Genomic DNA, 23,598 nt, shown 5'->3' on the forward strand with positions numbered 1-23,598 from the left:
TTGTGTCAGGCACTTACAGTTTTAATAATTTTTACATTAATATCTTTGGAAAGCTATATGGCAATATCAAAAGAATCACAAAAGTTTTTCAGTTGTCATTGCTGCTCAAATTCTTCATGTGTCATCAGGGTATTGTCTTTACACTGGCCCCCCACTTTGAAGACTAACATATTCCAACCTCATTTTTCCACAGCATTGTTATGTACATTTTGACTGATGGGTTGCACTTTCCTGCAAGCTCTAAGGTCTTTGTCTATACTAGAAAAATTACACTGGTTTAACTAAAATGATTTTAAAATGATCTAGTTAAACTGATGCAACCTCCTAATGAAGATGCACAAACTAAATCAATTTTAAAATCAATCTGGTGCAACTTTTCTAGAATAGACAAGGCTTAACACCTCATGGTTTCTTCAGCATCTCATGCTTTTAAAATGCTGAAGATTTTGCTGCACACCCATTTTATCTTTTCCTTATTCACTTGGTATTTTTCCCCCTTTTATTATTAACAGAACATCAAATTGCCTTTTTGTAGAATTATACCCTAGTGATAAATTAGGATGCTGGAACCTACACCGCCTCTTTTGAAAATGGATAAACTATAGCAGTCATAAGACTTCAGTTTTAATCTGTTTAGTCATTAAAGAGTAACTTCTATTGAAAATCATCAGCTGCCTACATTTTCTCAAAGTACACTTTAATTTTTAAAAATCCTATACAAAGAAGCTTTAAAACTGGAGACTATGTTTATACAATAGATTATATTAAGAAGCCTTTTTCTCTTATAGTACAGTATTGTAAAAATGCTGCTATAATTTGCAGGTGGAATTTTCAGAAGCTTCTCAACATTTAAAATTCTGACAAGCTAGAAAATTTGATATAATGTCTTGCTAAATGTATCCTGTAAAATAGTCTAGAACCTTAATGAAAAATAAAAGTCTTATAGTTAAAAGGACCCTTTAAATGTAGGTTAAAGCATAATGCCAACATAAACATTTTCCTTTACATTTGTTTTTTAAAATCCAGATTAAGGGCTTGTCTAGACAAACAGTTACTGTGCAGCAGGATGGGTTATGCATCTACAGAACTCCAGCATGCTGTGTGCTAACTTTCCACATGGACCCTGCTGATGTGCACTAAAAGTTCCCTAGTGAACTTTGCATACTGATCTTATCCTCCATTCTCCTGATACAAGACAGAATTTTAAACGTTGGCAGTATGCACTAACTGACTGCCAATTTAGGTGGTAAAGTCCAACACTTAGAAACCACTGAGAGCTTCAAAATCCCCTACTCAGCTGCCACCTAAGAGGTGCCTAAATTCCCTAGATCTTAAATTTCTGCCAGTGGGCAGATGCAAAACTGCCAAGTCCTGATGCTGCTGAGCAGCTTGGAGCTCTAGCACATGTCTGCATCTTGGCAGGATTCTCAAATTAGATGTTCCTTCTGTATCAGGCCTTCTGCAAAAGACAACCAGTCAGGAGCAGGCTGGGAATTTTTGGAGCCAGGCTACTGGGTATTCTGGGGTCTCTCTCTCTGTGTCTCCTGTTTGATGTGTTCCACTTTGTATAAACAAACATTTCTTGGAGCAGGGACATAGACCTAACTCTCCTCTGTCCCAGGTGAATGCTCTCACTACTGGGCAGGTTTTTATAGGAATGAAAGCAACGTCCCAGGCCCATCTGGTGAATTGACGAGAGACTTCAGATTGAAGCTTCAGTCACCTCTCTGCTTTTTATATAGTGATCCCTCTGGTTTTTATAGTAATGTTTCATGTAATTCTTTCAAGACTAGCTCAGTTTAACTTTTTAATTGTGGATACTTAAATATAGCTAGTTTCTAGTGTTAATTAAATTTGATCTTTTTATCAATTTTCTGCTATTTTATTGAAAGTCTTATTTAAAATAGCAGTAATAGGGTTGTAAAAGGGGAGAAGTCTAACGTTACAGGTTTTGAAGAATGCTATTCAATATTGTAGTAGAAATCCATCATCCAGGGAGACGGCTGTGAGTCCAGGAAAATTTAAACACAAAAGGATAATAATCTGGTAGGAGTGAAAACTCAGTTTTACCTTCTACATATTGGAAATATCCACCAACTTGCACTGCGCAGAAGACTGACTGGTTAGGGATTAGTGGTCATCACACAATATATTAATATTAATTGTCCCATTGACAAGTTACTGAAAAGTAGTCTGAGACCAGATACTATACTTCTAAAGACTTTGATTCTTGTTTTTCCAGTGGCAGTTTCATACAGTATATGGGCATTGATATAACAACTCCAATACAAATGCCATTGCAACAGGATTTGATTTAATTTGATAATTTGGATTTAACTTTTCTTTTAGCTTTATCATAATCACTTTGTTCTTTTAACAGCAAGTTATCAAAAATACCATACATTGAAATTGCTCTGTGCCTTAGTTTCTGAGTGTTTATGAAGCTTAACTAACATGTTAAATGCACTGAAATTCTTCAGTAAAAAGCATGTTAGAAGCAGAAAGTATTTTTACTTAATGCTATATCCAAAAATTATACCAACCGCATTTTTCCAAACATCTGAATCAAGTTACTAGAGATTCAACAGTAATAATGACATAACACATATTAATAAGTAATTCATTGGAGCAGAGACTTGAACTTGTATCTCCCACATCTTAGTGAGTACCTGAACCATCAGGCTAGAGTCATTCTCAAGTAATACATGCTCCCCATTCTTATATTTGGTTCTCTTTAATTGGTGTGAAGTCCATCTATGTACCTTGGTGAAGATGTCTTATTAATTACTATTACTGTAGTTATTAACTTAGAGCTTGACATTTTCAAAATGCCATACAAACATTAACTAAACATCACCAAGAATTTTTCATTCACGTTAGCCTCATCTTTCAGTCAAACTCTTGAAAGGAGTAATGGTTTACTCTGAATTATTCTGAAAGGTAATCTGAATTTTTAACTAATTCAACCTTCTCAAAATTTGGATCATTAACTCCACAGATAATAAAGATTACCATTAGTTACCTGGACAAATAAACTGAGTAACACTTTCAGTTTGCTGCACTGATTTACAGATCAAATGCTTTGAAATCAAAGCTATGACAAAAAATTGGAAGCTTTATCAACTAAAAAAGCACAAGTTACAATTAGAGAATAACTTTAATAGCTAAACTGTCAAACTAAGAAGTTTTCACAATATCATCTTTTACTAAAATGACAGTGCATATCTTCAGCAAAATAAAAATACATTAATCTTATATTTTATTTATACAGATGGAGAGAAACAAGCAAGGGATAATATATCCAGGTAACTATGAATTAATACCCAAACCAAAAGATTGTGATGACAATGAAAGCAATTAGTGAGTGGCTTGTGATGTCAGATCCTGAGATATGTGATAGCCTTCCTAGTTTGCTTGTGCTGTGTTGGAAAGAAGAATTTCACAAGTATGAACACTTTGACTGAAACATTATGTAAAATGTTCATTTGGTCTGACTCCTCCAGTATTTTTTGTAAATTTTTGTTTCTCTAAGAAACAGAATATCAGAAGGAACAGGTTAATAGATGTTTACATAAACTTACAGTTTGCCTTATGACGACCAGTAGAATGATGATGAGTAATGTGTAAGAGGCAGGGCCTGAAAAATCAGATATTTACTAGTCAGGGGAATAAATCTACTAGCTAAATGCAATAATGAGAGGCTGTTGAGTGGGGTTTGATGAGGGTGCCCAAGTAAGCAGCACCCCCAAATGCTTGGAAACGGGGCACTCAGTACTTCTCAGAGTGCTGGCCTTGGAATCAGATTGTTGTGGAAAAGATCACGCAGCTTCTCTTTTAGGGTTGGATCAAGCAGAACTTTAATTGTGACATACACACAGACAGCTATAGGAAAGCCCAGAGAGCATGTCCCAGTGCTGATCTCTGGAACTTTGCCTTGGTACAAAATACAGGTGGCTTATATAGGTTTTTAAGATTCCTTTTTACATATAGATCGTATAGTGGAGTTTCTAATACTTAACAGGTCATTTACCGCACATAGGGTACTTATAACACACAATGGGGGTCTCACGGTGCCAGCATGTCCCGGTGATTCTTCTGGTGCCAGGGAGTTCTGAGTCACATATAGTCACTTGTTATTTATCTAACAGGGTATGGCTGGGTGCTGTTACAAAGGTAGTTAATGTCTTACAACATAGACCAACGATTTTGCATTTTTATTGTAGTTCTAAGACATCCTGCCCGAATTTAGCATTTTTATCACAGTTTTAGTTTAAGGCATCCTGTCTGAATTTTTGTGATTCCATAGGATGAAGGGCCAAACTCCCTTATGACCTTGGTTTACAGATGTGATAAATCTGAAGCCTCCTCCCCCACATACCAAAGATTGGTGGGAATGAGCAGGAGCCTTGTTCTCTTTCCTCCACTTTCCCTGCCCCAGCTGCTAAGAGTGAGTGGAAGCTTTGTTCTTTCCTTCACCCTCCCTTCTACACTGCTCTGGCTGATTGGAGGACGGAGCATCATTCTTTCCCTTTTCCCATGTCCCTCAGATGCTGTAAAGCAGAAACGTTTCTCCTTTCTTTCTTTTGGGAGAGGAGTTTAAGCATTTCTCTCCATCTCCACTCCTAGAAGTTGGAAAAGAGAGTAAAGCTTTGCATTCTCTTAATTTGCTCCCTCCCTGACAGTGTCACCTGCATACCATCATGCTTGCTCTCACAGCTTTTGTTTTAAGATTCAGGATTAATGAGATTATCTTAATCTCACACACCACCACTGGTACTATTTAATAAACCCCATCAATGTGCTTGGCACCAAAGAAACAGGAAAATGCTGTCTTCTTGCAACATTAGTCAATACAGCAAGTGAGTTGAAATACATAACAGGCCTGACTTCCAGTATCTGTGTAGGTCTGCACTTTGTGTCAGATCCACCAGTGCACACAGAAGATACTCTTGCATTTGTGCATACAGTTATGCACATCTATAAAAAATTTGAAAAGAAGGCCCGTAATCCAGCGTTTGAAGGGTCAATTGTGAAGAAATAAAATGTTTAGTTTTTTGTAAGTGCTCTATATTTCATGCATAGTCACTGATGCACTTCACAGAAGTTTTAAAGAAGGCTATGAATGAAGAAAGGGAGATCACGACACCTTTGTCCTGTTTCTCAGTATCAGCCTTTGCCTTCTTCTCTCTGTGCCTCGCTCCTCTGCTGCCTCTTTCTATTCCTGCTTTTGGTTTCTCTTTCCTCTCCTATGTAGTATTGTCCTCACTCTGTCCTACTTCACTGATACTGTAAAAGGAGCTTCTACCTCAATTTCAGGAATTTCCAATTCATATTCTCATAGCACACCATTTCTATTTCAAAACCATAGTGTTTTGAGAGTGACAGGAGAATGAACTCCATCATTGAAAGTAAAATTCCACTAGCAAGAGGAAAACAGGAGAAATTAAGGATGGAGTTTCCTGATGTGAGGAGGTAACATTACTCACAGGTCAAAAGTTGAAATGCTAAGACAGTCATAGGAAAAGTCCAAAAAACCATGAAGGCAATCCCCTGATGAAAGTCTGAAGCATTTGAACAGCAGTGTGAACAATGCAAAAACTGTAGGGTCCCCACCTTTCCTTTCAGCACCACAGCCACTGAGTTGCTTTGGGAAAGCAGCTTTCCCTGCTGTCCTCCAACTGCCTCACTGCTGCTAAAGCAGCAGCTCTGCTCATTAGTGATCGACTTTCAAATCTAAAGTAAAGTAATATTGTTATTACTACACATTGTCCTTCCTCTGACTATTTTCAAGTTGTCTGTAGAGCTGGAGGGAGAAGTAATTCTGTTTTGCAGAGGATTTTGATATTTTGAAAAATGGCTTTGTTCTGATTCAGAACTAAAACCAAAAATTTTTGAATTCTCTGTAAAAGGGAAAGGAGCTCCAGCTCTGGGGTGGTCTGCCTGACAGACTGTCTTGGAGCCATAGACCGTGGAAGCTCTGGGGCAACGGGATGTCTAGGAGCCATGAGTCAAGGCTCTCAGGGCTTCCAGGCACATGGCTGCTGTGGAGCCAGGAAGCCAGGGCTCCCAGCAGCCCACTAGGTGGACTGATGAGGAACCAGGCGGCCAAGCTGGCAGGAAAGCAGACAGGTTTCCTTCGGACCTTTGGCAAAATCGAATCAACTCCACCAAAGTGTTTCAATTTTGAAAAACTGGCAAGTTCTGATCAAAAATGTTCTGTCAAAATTTTTCTGACCATTTGTAGTTGTCTTTCTTGGGCAAAGAAAGTTCAGTTACTGCAGGAGTGTGATCCAAAGATGGTCTTAATGTGCTGCAAACCTCCAGCAAAATGTATAACAGTGATATCATCAAATATGTAGTTCTCAAGCACACACAGCTTTTTAGGCCCAGCATACATTCTGAACCCAAATGGAGTTCATACACTGGACTGGAGCATCAGAGAGAGAGTAAGCGGGAAAAAGCCCCTCATAGGGAAGTTTGACAGGACGGTCAATTCCAAGTATTCACAAATCAGGTCTCCTCAAAAATAATTAAACTGATTTAAAAATCATGTGATTTTTATTTGCCTTTGGGGTTTTGAGCCTTTAGAGTGATCATTTATAAGCTGTTTTTCCTGCACTATACAGGCTAGATGGTTGCTTGCTTTTTATCTTCTTAAATGGAAAAAACAGTTACTAACCTTTCTGTAACTGTTGCTCTTCAAGAAGTGTTGCACATGTCCATTCCATGTTAGATGTGTGCGCATCCCATACAGAGTCACTGGAAATTTTTCTCTCTCAGTGGTACCCTTGGGTTGACTCTTGTGCCCTCTGATGCTGCACAGTATAAGGGATCCAGCCGACCCTGCACCCTCTCAGTTCTTTCTTGCTGGACAACTCCACTCCAACAGAAGGGTAAAAAGGCAGGTTGTAGAGTGGACATGTGCAACACATCTCAAACAAGTTACGGAAAGGTTAGTAACCATTTTTCTTCGAGTCACATGTCCACTCCACGTTAGGTGACTCCCATGCAATGCTATAGGAGGTGGGCTCAGTGTTCATGGATATGCAGATAGCAACATAGCTCGACCAAAACCAGGGTCATACTTAACTTGCTGAGTGATGGTGTAGTGGGAAGAAAAAGTATGCACTGACAACCAGGTCGCTGCTCTGCTAATGTCCTGGATCGGTACCTGGCTGAGGAATGCTGCTGAGGAAGCTTGTTCCCTCATGGAATTAGTGGACAGAATGATTGGTGGAGGGACGCCTGCCCGCTCATAGCACGTGTGCACAACATGATTCAGGATGAAATCATCTGAGCTGAAATGGGTAGGCCTTTCATTTTGTCTGCTATTATCACAGTGAGCTGCATGGATCTATGGAACAGTTTTGTCCTTTCTGTATAGAACACTAGGGCATGTCTAACATCCAATGTATGGAGGTGCTGCTCCTACCTATTTACGTGTGGTTTTTGGGAAGAAAGCCAGCAGGAAAATAGCCTGATTACTGTGAAACTATCTTTGGGAGAAAAACAGGGTGGGGGTGGAACTGCACCTTGTCCTTCAAGAAGACTATCCTTCTGATGTAAGGACCCTGATCTCTGAGATCCTCCTGGCTGAGGTAATTGCTACCAGAAAAGCCACCTTCCAGGAAAGGTATGACAGGGGGGCATGATGCCAGGGGCTCGAAGGGAGGGCCTGTGAGCTTTCATAGGACTAAATTTAGGTCCCATGGAGGAATGGGCTCCTGAATTTGTGGGAATAGCCTTTCTAAGCCCTTGAGGAAACAAATGGATATTTTGTGTGAGAAAACCAATTAGCCATCCGCCGGGGATGGAATGCTGAAATTTCTGTGAGTTGTACTTTAAATCAATGAAATTGGTAGAGCTTGCTGTTTCAGATGAAGCAGACACTCCAGCACTGTATGAAGAGATGACCAAGTGGGTGAAAGGCCTTGTTGTGATGACCAAATGGAAAAATGCTTCCACTTGGTGAGGTATGGATGGTTTTCTGCTGCCTAGCAAGACCTGGTGGATCTGCTCTCAACAGGCCAGCTCTGACGGCTTTAACAAAGGAGTTTCCATGCTGTCAGGTGGAAGATGTTGAGGTTTGCTGGCGCATTCAACAGTGGTCCTGAGAGACCAGATCTGGGAGGGGAGGGAGCATCACCGAAGTCACTACTGACAGGTCTAGCAGTGTGCTGAACCAGTGCTGACATGGCCAGGCTGGGGCTATCAGAATAACCCTCGCTCTGTCCCGCTTGACGTTCAGCAGGACTTAGTGCACAAGTGGAAAAGGGAGGAAAGCACAGAACAGGTGCTTTGTCCAGGGGAGTAAGAAGGCATTCATGAGCGAGCCCAGGCTGTGGCCATGCAGAAAGCAAAACTGGTGACATTTTCTGTTCTGCCTGGTCATGAACAGATCCACGAGGGGAGGCCTCCACTGCTGGAAAATGACCTTTGCTATGTTGGGGCGGAGGGACCACTCATGGTGAGTGGAGAAAGACCTGCCGAGGTGATCTGCCAGCTCGTTCTGGGCTCCCGGAAAGTGAGAAGCTTCAAGGTAGAGTGAGTGCTTTACGCAAAACTCCCAGAAGTGAACAGCCTCCTGACAAGGGGGAAGAACGAGCTCCTCCCTGCCTGTTGATGTAGAACATGGCTGCCATGTTGTCCGTAAGTGTCCTCATGTCCTTCTTTGCAATGTGGAGTAAGAGCACATGACATGTTAGACAGACTGCTCTGAGCTCTCTGATGTTTATATATAAAAAGAGCTCTTCTGGGGACTCAATGGAGCCTGCAAACAGGATGGAGTCAACAATACAGTCTGTCGAGCAGGGGCAGAGCAGTGGCCAGACTCAGGTCGCACTCTGCTGCTCTACCCATGATTGGCCGTTTTTAGAGTTGGGGAACGCCCCATCAGCTAGTTGCTGCTTATGTTCCTTTCTCAGCATCAGTGACGGGGAATGGTGCTGAGAGTCCCTTATGGCAGGGGGAGCATTCTGTACTAATGCCGAGATATTCGGTCCTGAATCTGACCAGCTCAGCCCCAAGTAGGGCCTGGGCACTAAAGGAGGGACTTTAACCTCCCAGTCTCTCTCTGTACGCAGTTTGAACTGGCAGGGGATCTGACAGCGATCCCTGACATCAGTCTCACCCAAGCACTTTGAGCGACCCACACTCCAGTTGTCTAAAGGCATGATCTTGACACAGGAGGCGCAGGGCTTGAAGCCCACAGACCGAGACATACCCGGCTCTGGGAGTGGAGGAAGCTCCACTAATGCAGTGAGTCTCTAAATAACTATTTACAACCAACAACTGAGAAATAACTACTTGGAAGAAGAAAAAAGGAAGGGATGTACTGACAAATGAGAACCACGGAATGTAGCCTGCTGACGGAAGAAGAGCAGTTCTAGTGACCATCATGAGTGATAAGAAGGAACTGAGAGAGTCAGGGTCGGCTGGACCCCTTATACTGTGCCATATGTGTGCTAGAACCAACCCGACGGGCATCACGGAGGGAAATAATTTCTGGCAATGATGCACAGGGCACATGCATATCTAATGTGGAATGGATATGTGCAAGCACTCAAAGAAGAAGTTGAGATTCTCATGTACTGTCAGTCAGTCATAGAGCTGGGGCCTTAAGAAAAACTACCAACATCACAAAATGCATGATAAAATCACAAGAGCTAGCAACATGGCATTTAGCAAGCACGTTGAAGCCACTTAGGATACACTACATTGCACTGTAAACCCAGGCTCAGATTCAAGTTTAAGCCCAAACTCCGGCACTGTCCACACACAAAGCCAGATCCCATCCCTACCATTCCAATGCCTCCACACTACTCCAAATCACCAAAAGTTAAGGAAGGAGAAAAACTCCTTTAGAAGATGCTTTTTTAGGCAACTTTTAGATATTTTTAAGATGTAGTTATAATCCACATTCCCCTCTCCCCCCCTCAACAAAGGCTTATGCAGTTGAGAGCTTGGTTTAACAGGTATGGGGATATGAAAAATAGTATCAATCAATTTTCTTTACCTCTCCGAAAGATTTGTTAGGTATTTTCCCTATATTGTGTATACAGAATACATGCTGGCACAGTATAATGGTTTTTATCAGCACTCATCTGAGATGACTTGCATTAGCCTCTCATGGCTTTGCCACACGAGTAATATGGTTACCTCAAATTCATATTGATAAAACCTTTTTACACATCACCATGTATTCTCCATATGCACAAAACACTCATATAAATACAACATTCATCACTTGCAATTAGTATTAATAAAATAAAGAAGCAGCATTTAGTTAATGAGACAGTCAGTGTGACACACACAAAAGGAAAATGAACTAAAGAATCTGAACTGGTCCTATTATCACAATCACTTATCAAGCTCTTTTGACATATCAGAGGAAGAAAAAATCTGAAATTAACTGACAATACATTAATAATGCAGCATCTCTGCAGCCAACACAGCACACATTTAAAATGTTTCAACTTCCTTTATCACAGAGATTTTAATTAAAATATTTCCAAATTAAAATTTTTAATACTTCCCCTCGTGATAGTAACTAACACATTACCTGATGATACTTCTTCAGTATGTTGTGCATTTCTGCTACATCTTCACTTGTTATAGTTTTGATGACATATCTTTTGTCATATGATGTGTGAAAACGGGCACCACTTCGTGCTTGAGAATCATTAGCAAGTGGAGCACTTCTCGTCAAGGAATTCTGCCAAATTAATTAAAAAAAGGAAAACATGTCAGACAAAAAACACACTGTAATTGAAATGCATACAGTAAACTCAAATTTGTTTTCTATTCTCTTTCAAAACATTTGCACCTTGCTCAGTTCCACCAAAATGACAATATGCTGCTGGCTTGGCTGAATGGACATTTATTTCACAAAATATTTTGCAAAGAGAAAATGATCAGTATTAAATGATATTTGTAAAGTAAATTTACAGTGATCTCCTACACTTTATTTAAAAAAACAGTTAGCTTTTGGAAGAAAATTAAATAAGGAATAAAACAGTTGAAATATAACAGTACACCACAATAATTGCACATACAAGATGAATCAGCTGGAGCAGTGTCATATTAATATTAGCTAATGCCTGAGTCAGTGTGACCTAGCACACAAAGTATGAGATGAGCGTCAGAATTCCTGGGTTCTAATCCCAGCTCTGAAACTGAAGATGTGTGGCCTTGGGCAAGTCACATTACTGTGCAGTCTATTTCCCCTTCTGTAAAATGAGGGTACCTACCTATCTACCTCACAGGGGAACTGGGAGGATTAGCTGATGTTTATAGAATGTTTTGAAGATACAAAATGCTACAGGATTAGCCAGTATTATTAAATTGATGCTTGTGTGACCTTAAGCTCCAACAAGGTAAAGAATTCTCCTGCATTTTAGGGAAAACCAATCAGTAGCCAGATCAGAGTTACTTTTACCATTAAGACTAGCAAAATGAAATTATACAATAAAATACAACAAATATAGTGTACCATTGGTTTGAAATAACTTTCATTACATATGTTTATACTGGTCGGTATATACCTAGCATAGTACCTAATAATTTTTAAAAGTTATATAAATAATAATAGTGATAACGAAGTTACAGCATGTAGTAAAAACATAAAATACCACTCTGACACCCCATTTAAATCTCCACAAAATTAGACTTTACTCCAAATAGACTAATCAAGTTAGGTAGGAGTTCTTGGAATATATTCAGAGACTGTAACACCTTGGGTTCATTGAGGTTGCAGTCCCCACTTTGGTTACCATTAGCTACAATGAAAAGAAATCCAACCCCCTACCTCAGTGCACATAATGCCATTCTTCTCAAACATACCCTGCTATAAACAAAACAACCCCCATCCCCTTTAAATATATACAATTTATTGGTTTTCTGAATGAAAAGCCATTTTCATAGAGAATTATATTAAAACTTTGTATACGATATAAATGTATGCTTTGCAACTTTCAACTGCAAATTACTAAATGGCGATAGTCCCAGCAAATATCATGTCTTAGTACTTTTAACAGGCAGAATAATTACAGTAACAACACAGTACAATATATTTTAATCTTTCAATATAGCATGTTGTTCAAAAAGACTCAGAGATAGATGCAGGGTCACACTGCAAGAATGAGAACGTTTTCAGAAAGTGATTATAAGCACATTCATTCCACACGAACAAGGACACAAAGGTTTATTTTTAAGGGAATCATCTTCTATTTCACATGGAGGTCCTTTTAGTGGGGCAATTATCTCTGCTTCTTCCTTCATTAAATACACAATAGATCATGCGCCAGAAATAACATCTCAGTGGCTCAACATGGCAAAATAAAACTACTGGTAGAAATATAATGGCTGTTTATGCCAGACCTATTGTTGAAGATGTTCACAGTAATGGCAATGCAAATGCAAGGCATTTCTTGTTCTAATTTACTGCAGAAACCACCAAAGAGGAACAAACCTTTCCAGTCTTACTGTACATTTTACTGAAACTATGATTTTATATATCAGTATCTCTGAGCACTGCATGGATCCAAATCTGCTCTTAGGAGAAACATATACAAGTCCCTTAGACTTTGAATGCAGAATATGCACGGATCCAAAGGCAGTATTCGGCTCCCAAGTTAGAAGCTATCAGTGAAGAGCATAGAATATTAGATGCCATTTGTTAGCCAGATTATGTAACCTGTAATGAAGATAGTGCTGATTCAGGACAGCACTTGAGCACATATTTAATTTTAAGAATGTGCATAAATCTCATTGACTTCAATGGGCCTTAAGCACATGCTTAAGTTCTGTCCTGAACAGAGGAGGTTTTCCTGAATCAGGGTCTAAATACTAAGTGAAAAGGTTTTCCACAAGGGTTCCTTATTCAGTCAGGTAATGACTGGCAAGAATAGTGAGATACCAAATATAAATGTAATGCTCAACCAAGTTTTACTGGAATGAAAGCCCTTATTATAACATCGAGTGTATGAGAAAAAATAGAAAATCTTTGCCAGTTTCTTTGTTTTATTTTGTTTTTTTTTTTAAATAGGCAAACACAGTTAGCTGGGGTCATCCTGACATCTGTGATGAAACAGCTGCAGGATGATTCCTTCCCCTATCCTCTACATACAGACATGGGATGCTGATAATATGCTAGGGTAGTGAATGTCCCATTCCCCTCCTGTGCTCTACAGAGAACTTTGGGGCAGCCACTGATGGCCCAATTCCTTCCCTGCACTGGAAAGGCTCTCTATCACCCATTTGCCCAAGTGGAGATTCCTCAGAATAGGCAGGATAGGCTTTGCACACCATGTTCTGAGTCACTGTTTCAAATGGAATGGAAGCCTGTAAGTTTATGTATTGCTGTATATATTATGTATTTATGTATTGCATCCACTTTCAGACGTTCCAACCTCCTGTGAATTTCTCTCTCTGTTCCTCACTTCACACTGGGGAGAAAACCAGAGGAATGCTCTCTGTTCTGCCATTGAGGTGTGGGTTTGTTTTTTTAGTTTTTGGTTTTTTTTTTTAAATTGTGGTCTTTGAGAGACAAGGCTGTAAATGGACCAAACCATATAAACACTACATTTGGTGCTCAGCATTCCATTCATTTTATAATTAAAAGACTAATTTTCAGCTAAGTTGATGATCATAGAAATTATCCTCAGTGCAACTCCTCTCCTCCCCCATAACTCTGAAGTGTAACAGTTCTGTTTTCACAGCTTTTCTATAATGGGTTAAAATGTAGCTTAAGGTTTTGGTTTTTTTTAAATATAATCGAAGCTTTTCAAATCCTGGAAACAGTAGCAGTCAGCTTCATTACAATTTCCAGAAAAATGTTAGGACTTAAAAATGTCAAAGATTAAATATTTAATTTAATAAATTATTTCTTAGAAAAGTAAATTACAGGTTATTGTTCCATGTACAGTAGTCACATGAACTCTTGTTCAGTTATTTGGATATAATCCAGTTAGCAACAACAGGAGTTACTGGATAATTAATTACAACTGATCCCAGAAGAAAAAGGTTTCTTAGCCCTGGGTCCACACTTATCTGGAAATTCGGCGGCAGTCGACGGGAGTTACGCAAGCTACGCAGAGTAGCTTACATAACTCCCATCGACTACTGTGCTTCCTTTCTGCGCACCGTCTTCACTGCACTGTGCCGACAGGAACTGTATTCCCATCAATGCAGTGCTATGCCACTTGAGAGGGTGAATTTACTATGTCGACTTCCTGATCGATTGAGCGGGTCTACACTGACCGCTCAATCGATCCAGAAAGATTGATCTGATGGCAGCAACTTTGCCACCGTCAGTATAGACATAACCTTAGTCTCTGGTAACTATACAAATAAAACTAGGGTATGTCAGTAACTGCAGTTCTCTGCATACATTACTCCTTCAGAACCCTAGCCTTGGAGTTGTGAGCCTTGTGACATAAATCTTGAAAGCAATTAGCTGAGGAGCAGGACGAGTTGTTATACATTCATATTTTTTACAAAGAGCTGCAAACAGGTGTGTTCCAAAGAGCCACTACAGAAATAAGGAAGAGGAAAGGTGAATGAAGGTGAATGTGAGAGGGCATTATAGTCTGAAAATTTCAGTTTCTACTAAGTAATCTACAGCAACATTGTCAATCACAATATTCAGAAATTAAGGGCCCAATTCAGATTACTTACCTATATTGAGGGGCACTTATTTCAGCATAGCTACATAAAAGGGAGAGGATTCTCCTCGCAAAGAAAGGTACTACTGCACTTAAGTAAGGGTATCAGAAATTGTTCTCATGTACATAATGTAAAAGTCTCCTCATCACTGAAACTTTTTGCAGTGTTTCTGAAACTCCCCAATCTTTGTAGGTACTTTTGTATAAAAATGGGACATTAAATTTACCAGAAGAAAGAGAGAGAAAGGGAGAAATCAATAGCTCTGATGTCCATGCTAATTTTGGAAATTTGTAACTGGTGATAAATGTAACTAGTGTAATTGGAAAATGAGAATCTTCACATGTTGTGTGGAAGTTAAGCGATTCCCTTAGCAAATCCTTTATGTTTCTGCTTGACAGGAACGGAGAGAGTAAAGGAGGAAAACTTGTTCAAATGCCAACATTTGTAAACAATGAATAGAGCACACAAACGTCAATGAAATATACTGAACTAGAAAAGTTTTAGGGAGCCATGGAGTGAAAAACACATCAGCTATTTTGCTAAAAATTAAATAAATTTAAAAAATAAGACACCTTCCCACCTAGAGAGTGTTGGCATAGCTTGCTTGATTCTTGGTTTAATAACAGACACCATCAATCAAAACATTTGTGCCCCTACATTTCCAGTTTATAATAAAGATAAGTACCATGTGTGTTGTGGGTGCAGAAGCAGGATACTGTTGTGTGGGAAAGGGAAGTAAAAAATAGTTTTAATAGGGCAATTGGCATTTTTGTTTCATGTCAGTTTCACACAGATCCTTTCCAGTTTCTATTAAGGAATTGTACACAGTGGACAAGGAGATCCTGACAGAAGCTGGGGTTAACATAGTAACTGATGAACTGACAGCTGGTAAGAGAAGCCAGACATGAAAATATCAGTAAAGTAATATGTGGCATCTAGTGTACAGTATGTCACAAAACATGTGCAAATTATTTTGGACTTTTCCCCTTTAAGGTTAGATATTAACCTCATAGGAGAAGTCTAGACTAGAATAAAACAAGGTTACTTACCAGTAACTGTTGTTCTTCGAGATGTGTTGCTCATATGCATTCCAATGTAGGTGTGTGCGCGCCCCGTGCACAGATTCCCAGAACTTTTTCCCTAGCAAGCCCCGCATGGCCAGCTCAGGCGCCCCCTGGAGTGCCGCGCTCATATCGCGGTATAAAGGGAGCTGCTGGCACCGCGGGTCCCCAGTCCCTTCTTTCTGCCAACTCCGACAGTGGGGACGGGGGTGGGTTTGGAATGGATATGAGCAACACATCTCGAAGAACAACAGTTACTGGTAAGTAACCTTGTTTTCTATCTTCGAGTGATTGCTCATATGCATTCCAATGTAGGTGATTGCGTAGCCGTACCTTGGAGGAGGGTAGGAGTTACCGGTGACCTGCTCTTGACAGCACGGCTCTGCCGAACCCTGCGTCCTCCCTTGCTTGTTCCACGATGGCGTAATGCAACGTGAACGTATGGACTGACGACCAGGTCGCTGCCCTGCAGATGTCCTGCAGGGGAACCCACTCCAAAAAGGCTGCGGAAGAGGCCTGGGCCCTAGTGGAGTGTGCTCTTACCGCACCTGGGAGGGGTACCCCTGCCTGCTCATAGCATGCCTTAATGCAGGCAGTAATCCAATTGGAGATGCGCTGGGTGGAGACAGGTGAGCCCTTCATCCTGTCCGCCACCGCTACGAAGAGCTGTGTCGACTTCCGGAAAGGCTTGGTCCTCTCAAGATAGAAGGCCAAGGCTCGCCTGACATCCAGCGAATGTCCTCTCCTTTCCTCCTCCGAACCATGGGGTTTTGGAAAGAACATAGGAAGGAAAATGTCCTGGTTACAGTGGAACTGAGACACCACCTTAGGCATAAAAGCCGGGTGAGGCCTCAGCCGGACCTTATCCTTATAAAAAACCGTGTAAGGGGGCTCCGAGGTTAACGCCCTCAGTTCGGAGACCCTTCTAGCCGAGGTGATAGCCACCAGGAAGGCTACCTTCCATGATAAAAGGAGAAGGGAGCATGTAGCTAAGGGCTCGAAGGGGTGGCCCATCAGCCCATTGAGGACCAAGTTGAGGTCCCAGGGTGGCACCGGGTCCCGCACCTGAGGGAAAGTCCTCTCCACCCCTTTAAGGAACCTTACCGACATGGGGTGAGAGAATAGGGAGCGGCCCTCCATCGGTTGGTGGAAGGCCGAGATGGCCGCTAGGTGTACCTTGAGGGAGGCCAAAGCCAGGCCCTGCAGTTTAAGCTGCAGCAAGTACTCCAAGATAGCCTGTATAGGGGATTGGCGGAGGTTTTCGGGGTGGGCAGGAGAGAGAGGGCTGCACCCAAGCCTCTTAGCTTTATATGTGAGTTGCGTGGACGGCTTCCTGCTGCCCAGGAGGACCTGTTGAACCTGCATGGAACAGGCTCTCTCTCCCTCCGTCAGCCACAGAGTCTCCAGGCGGTGAGGTGGAGGGAGTCCAGGTCGGGGTGCAACAATCTCCCATGGTCCTGGGAGATCAGGTCGCACCGTCTGGGTAGCGGAATCGGTTCGGTGGTGGAGAGGTCGAGCAGCACGCTGTACCAGTGCTGTCTCAGCCACGCTGGGGCGATCAGGATGATGTTCGCCCTGTCCCTCTTGATCTTGAGGAGAACTTGGGGCAGGAGCGGGACGGGGGGGAATGCATACATTAAATCCCCTGTCCAGGGAACCAAAAAGGCATCGGACAGAGAGCCCGGCTCGCGACCCCTGAGCGAGCAGAACCTCGGGCATTTTCTGTTTTCCGCTGTAGTGAACAGGTCCAGACGGGGAGTACCCCACCGCTGGAAGATGAAAGCCACCACGTCCTGGTGTAAGGACCATTCGTGGGTGGGGAGAAAAGGATCTGCTGAGGCGGTCCGCCTCGTTGTTTCGTACCCCCGGGAGGTGAGAGGCAGATAAATGAAACCCGTGTCTCACCGCGAAGTCCCAGAGGCGAATAGCTTCCTGGCAAAGTGCCGAGGAGCGTGCCCCTCCCTGCCTGTTCACATAGAACATGGCTGCCGTATTGTCTGTGAGGACTTGGACTACCCTGCCCCTCAGGTATTGGAGGAAAGCCTTGCAGGCTAATCGGACCGCTCTGAGCTCGCGTACGTTGATGTGCAGAGCTCTCTCCTCCGGTGACCAAAGCCCTTGGGTGCCCTGGTTGTGAGAAATGTGGGCTCCCCATCCCCGATCGGATGCATCTGTAATGAGCGTCACAGATGGGGTAAACTCTCTGAAGGGAACGCCCGTCATCACTTCCCTCGGGTCCCTCCACCAATCGAGGGACGACAGAACCTGTGGGGGAACCAGGACCATTCTAGTTAGAGAATGCCTGTGCGGTACGTATACCGAAGCCAACCAGCTCTGGAGAGGTCTAAGCCTCAATCGTGCCAGTCTTACTACATATGTAGAAGCTGCCATATGTCCCAACAGCTGCAGGCAGTGCCTGGCTGTCATCATGGGGACAGGTGGAGATCAGATATGATGGCTGCCATCGCCTCAAACCTCGCTTGAGGGAGGAAGGCTCTGGCTTGTACCGCATCCAGCCTGGCTCCAATAAATTCTATACATTGCACCGGAGTAAGTGTGGACTTCTGCTCATTAATAAGCAACTCCAGTCTGGCACACAATTCGCATGTGAGAAGCAGACTATGCTGCACATGTGAACTCGACCTCCCCCTGATCAACCAGTCATCCAAATAGGGGAAGATTTGAACACCTCTACGGCGCAGGTGGGCCACCACCACAGCCATACATTTAGTAAACACCCTGGGTGCTGAGGAGAGCCCAAAGGGTAGGGACCGAAACTGATAATGGCGTCCCGCTACCACAAATCTCAAAAACCGCCTATGGGCCGGTAATACAGAGATGTGGAAGTATGCATCCTTCAAGTCAAGGGCGGCATACCAATCCCCTGGGTCAAGGACCGGAATAATTGTGGCGAGGGAGACCATACGAAACTTAACACGCCTAATATACTTATTTAGGCGACATAGGTCCAAAATGGGCCTAAGGCCTCCCTTCGCCTTGGGGATTAAGAAATATTTAGAATAAAATCCCCGGCCCTGCTCGGGCACTGGGACTTCCTCCACCGCCCCCAGCACGAAGAGTGACTCGATCTCCTGCACTAGGAGTCGGACCGAGGCTAGATCCCCAATGGGGGACGGCCTTGGAGGGGTGTTGGGGGGAGGCTGTAAGCTGGAGGGTGTACCCCTTGGCAATCACCTCCAGGACCCACCGGTCCGTAGTAATGGCTTCCCATTCTATAAGGAAAGGGCGAAGCCTATCCGCAAACGGCCGGCCAAGATCCCAGAGAGAAGGAAGAGTACTACCCTCCTGCTCTGGGTCAAAAACGTTTATTAGATTGATTACCCCCTTTTGCAGGCCCCTGCTGGCCCCCGCAGAGGACCCCTGGCGGCCTCCTCTGCTGGGACCGCGGTAGCGCTCACGACCCCTCCTCTGCTGGGCGGGTCGGGGAGCCGGCCTGGGCGGGGGTGGTGGTTGCCTCTGGGCCTGAGGTCTGGACTGCTGCCTGGAGGCCTGAGGGGTATACAACCCAAGTGACTTCAGGGTGACCTGAGAGTCCTTGAGTGCGTGGAGTTTGTCGTCTGTCTTCTCCGAAAACAGACCCAGGCCATCAAACGGCAAGTCCTGAATGGCCTGCTGAACCTCCTGGGTGAGGCCAGAAGCCTGAAGCCACGAACAGCGGCGCATCACGACCGCCGAGGCCATTGCCCTACTGGCGGTGTCCGCCGCATCGCTAGCAGCTTGTAGCGCAGCGGTAGCCACCGCAGCCCCCTCCTGGAGGACAGTGGAGAAGTCTGCCTCCTGGTCAGGGGGCAGCTGGGAGGCAAACCTCTGCATCGAGGCCCACAGGTTCTTATTGTATTTCCCAAATAGGTCCTGGTGGTTCGCTACTCTAAACTGCAGTGCTGCAGTAGAGTAGATCTTCCTCCCGAATAAGTCCAGCTTACGGCCCTCCTTGTCCTTAGAAGTGCTACCCTGGTTCCCCTGACGGTCCCTCTGGTTGGCCGCATCGACCACCAGGGAGCTTGGCGCGGGGTGGTTGTAGAGGAACTCAAATGGTTCCTTGGGGACGTAATATTTCCGTTCCACCCCCTTGGAAGTGGAAGGCAGGGAGGAGGGGGTCTGCCAAAGTTTCCTTGCGATCTTCATGACATTGTCATGTACTGGCAAGGTCGCCCGGGAGGGTCCCAGAGAGCTCGAGGGCCCAAAGAGGGAGTCCTCCTCCTCGGACATGAGCTTAAACGCCATGCCCAAGTTCTCAGCAGCCCTCTTTAGGAGGTCTTGATGGGCCCTGAAATCGAACAGGGGCCCCTTACGGTCCCTTGCTGCTGCCTCATCAGGCGAGGATGAGGAAGAGAAAGGTAGGGGTGCAGTAGAGGGTCCCTCCCCTGGGTCCGAATCCTCCGAACCCTGCTCTTGAGCCTTAGGGGCTGGGGGTAATGGGGGGGCCACCACCGATTGTAGTGACACCGAGCCCTGGGGCATAGGGGCATTCCAAGGTCCCCAATACGGCCACTGCCAAGGGCCCTGGGTCCACCCGGCGGCCTGCAGGGAAGGCTGATGCAGCCGCACCGCCTTCTTAACGCTGGAGCCCCCCGTGCGCTGCTTATGTCGCCGGCGCGTGGAGCGGTCCGACGAGGACGACGTGGACCGGTACCGACGTCTGCGGTGCCAGCGATACGAGGAGGTCGGGGACGACGACGACGCACCAGACCTGCCCCTGCGGCGAGAGGACTTGCGGTGCCGCTTACCCCCTCGGGACCGAGAGCGGTGCCGACGATGAGGGGAGTCCAGTCGCCCCGATGTCGGTGCCGGGCCCATCACCGGTGCCGGAGCAGGCAGCGGCGCCGGGCCCATCGGTGCCGGAGCAGGCAGCAGTGCCGCCAGATGTGAGTCGCTGCCTCTCGAGACGGCCGACAGTGACCTGGATCGGTGCCGGGACAGGCTCCGCACCAAAGATTGCGAGCCCGAATTCCGGTCCCTGCTCAGATCGGAGCTGGACCTGCGGCTCCGGCGATGGACTCGGGACCGCCCACGGTGCCGCGGTGCCGAGTCGCTCGACGACCTAGAGTCAGAGCTCGGAGGGGAGCCGACGCTCTCCACCCTCCGTGACCGCCTGGAAGGAGACTTGGATTGGGAGCGTCTCCAACCACCGGGACCACCCAGCGCGGGTTTGCCCCGAGACGCAGGTCCCTTGTCCCTCAGCCGAGGGGGGGACGGAGGCGTGGGCAAGGCCATGAGGGCTCGTGCCGCAGTAAACGCCTCCGGTGTCGACGGCCCTTGCAGGTGCACTCCCCCACCCCCAGGAGTCGGGGGAGGCAGCCCGCACGGAGACCCCGGTGCCAGAGTAATCTCTACGGCCCTTGGCTGGGGCGTCTCCGTACTCCCTCCGCGGGCCGTGGGGAGTCCTTAGGTGTGGCCAGGGGCCGTGCCGTCTTCTTGGGCCCCTTCGAGGCCCGCGGCGGTGCCGAAAGCGGTGCCAGTGGGGGGGGCGCTCCGCACCGACGACACACTCGGTGCCGACGGAGACCGGGACGGCTCGGAAGCTGGACGGAGCGCCGACTCCATTAGAATTGCCTTTAGCCTCGCGTCCCTTTCTTTCTGAGTCCGAGGCTTAAAGGACTTACAAATTTTGCACTTGTCTCGACGGTGTTCTTCGCCAAGGCACCGGAGACAGCGGTCATGCGGGTCACTGATCGGGAAGGCTTTACCACACAAGTCACAGTTCTTAAAGCCTGTGGAACCCGGCATGACTTCCTCGTAGAAGGAACCCCGTCCGGGGTTCTAACCTTATCACTATAACTAACTAACTTATCTAACTATATAACAAAACAACTCTGAAACAGTAAGAAAACACTAGGGAATGAGCTACTTGCACGCAGCAAGAGGCGATAGTTCCAGCAACCGTCACAGGCGGAAAGAAGGAACTGGGGACCCGCGGTGCCAGCAGCGCCCTTTATACCGCGATATGAGCGCGGCACTCCAGGGGTCGCCTGAGCTGGCCATGCGGGGCTTGCTAGGGAAAAAGTTCCGGGAATCTGTGCACGGGGCGCGCACACACCTACATTGGAATGCATATGAGCAATCACTCGAAGATAGAAATATTTTTTAAAACACCACCATCTTATTTTAGTGTAGACATAATCATTGTCACTTATACAGCATTTATGGGTAACAGGCAGACTGAAAAATACTGTTGTGTTTCCTGAATTGTGTTGCTCTTTAGCACAGATAGATTATAAACAGTCCTAATTCATAGACATGTTTTTCTGAGATAAAATGTATCACACTACTTTCTGTGATGGAAAGTGATAAAACAACTGTTTAATGTATCTAGACTTTGGTGGCAATGTAGAGTATCTGGATCATTTTTATTATAGCATGCTAGTGAAAATGAGCAAACAGGACCATAAAAAACTGAATATGCATGATACATATAAAGATAACTGGATTTGACCTGCTTAAAGAAAGCAGCGTAGGTCTCTTCAGCTCTTCCTTCTTCTAGACTTAGCTGCTGTCAAGGCCAGAGCCTTGTATATATTGGCACTAGCCTACCCCTAATTGGCATAACTCCTCTTGTACATGGGATTTTATAAACGGATTGTCAGTCTTTTCCTATTTCCTTCCCAATCTCAAATATAACTCAGATAAAAGTAGTTCCCAGACACAAGGCAGCTTTAAAAAAATAGAAAGAATAGTGGAGGGGAAGGAATAGATAGAATGGGGGTAAGTGATAGCAAGTGACAGACAGTATGCACCCCCTTTCTGGCCTGCTCTTACTCTAATTTTTTTCTTGATTAGAGAAAGAGAAAGGAAAGAAACCAAACCAAACAGTTCCTCTTTAGAAATGTATAGACTAGGGAAAGGAGGGGCAGTGAAGGATTTATCCTTTAAATGTATTTAAGAGCGGCCCTATAAAGCAGCTGTATTCTACCCTTGCAAGGGGATAGATTAGATATTTTAAAAGTCCTTTCATGTCTTTCACTATGAACCAATAGGACACTTATTATGCAGCTACTGTACATAATGCCATGTTTACATAACAATACAATAGTGAAGCATTAGTCATACTAACCACAAACAAGTCATTTTATTAATTGTGCTGTCAGTAAGAGCAATACAGCTATGTAGTCTCCAAAGAGCATTATAGAACAGGGAAAGATCACGAGGTCAAAAAAACCCTGTCCCCCTTAGGTTTATCCCAGCCTTCTCTGTTTTATCGCCAGGTGCCTCAATCCCCTCTCTCATGATTAAAATGTCTGCCAATCTCATGTATACTATTCCACTTAATTGCTTTGCTTAGCAACTTATTCCAGGTCTATTATTCTGAGTGAAATAGTTCTCGCTGAATTCCCTGTTCACTTTTAATTTCTGAAATTTTAAGCCTGTTCCTATTGGATTTTGATCTCAGGAGAGTGAACAGCTTTTCTACTTTGTAACTGTGAATACTTTTCTGAGATCACTTTAAGAATAAGCTGAACTTTTGTACAGTAATTACTTGCACAAATGAAGACACATTCAGTCTGACAAGTTTGAAGACTCTTCTAATAACAGAATTTTTTCATTTACACACAGCCCACAGAATAGTTTCCTTCTGAGGAATCTTGAAATGTCATATTGCCTCTGCACAAGTCAATAAAAAGATCACCTACATGTGCACTGAGGAGCAGGCAACAGATTTTATTTAAGATCATGAAATTAATCTGACCTTCAACATCTATAGGCTAGAATTATGACAATGTGCCTCACACTACAGAACTACTTGATAGTAAAATAAATGAGAGCATTAATTCTGCAGTATTAAATATACTGAAAGCCATACTGATTTTTGTGAGTAATTCATTCCCTAAAGCATTCTTGATGCAGATTAACTTTA

The 23,598-nt window shown here is 44.3% G+C and overlaps 1 protein-coding gene across 1 annotated transcript in view; it reads right to left on the bottom strand.

Annotated features, from left to right (window-relative positions):
- The window catches only part of PIP4K2A (phosphatidylinositol-5-phosphate 4-kinase type 2 alpha), a 206,368-nt gene that overhangs the window by 69,706 nt on the left and 113,064 nt on the right, over window positions 1-23,598 (bottom strand). The window contains exon 4 of the mRNA XM_067562364.1: window positions 10,562-10,714. Coding sequence (XP_067418465.1) covers window positions 10,562-10,714 — 153 coding nt within the window. The remainder of the gene's footprint in view (window positions 1-10,561; window positions 10,715-23,598) is intronic.

Source organism: Emydura macquarii, unplaced genomic scaffold (genome assembly GCF_026122565.2).
Source record: "Emydura macquarii macquarii isolate MOO-44397 ecotype Brisbane River unplaced genomic scaffold, CSIRO-AGI_Emac_v2 contig_2422, whole genome shotgun sequence".
NCBI lineage: Eukaryota > Metazoa > Chordata > Testudines > Chelidae > Emydura > Emydura macquarii.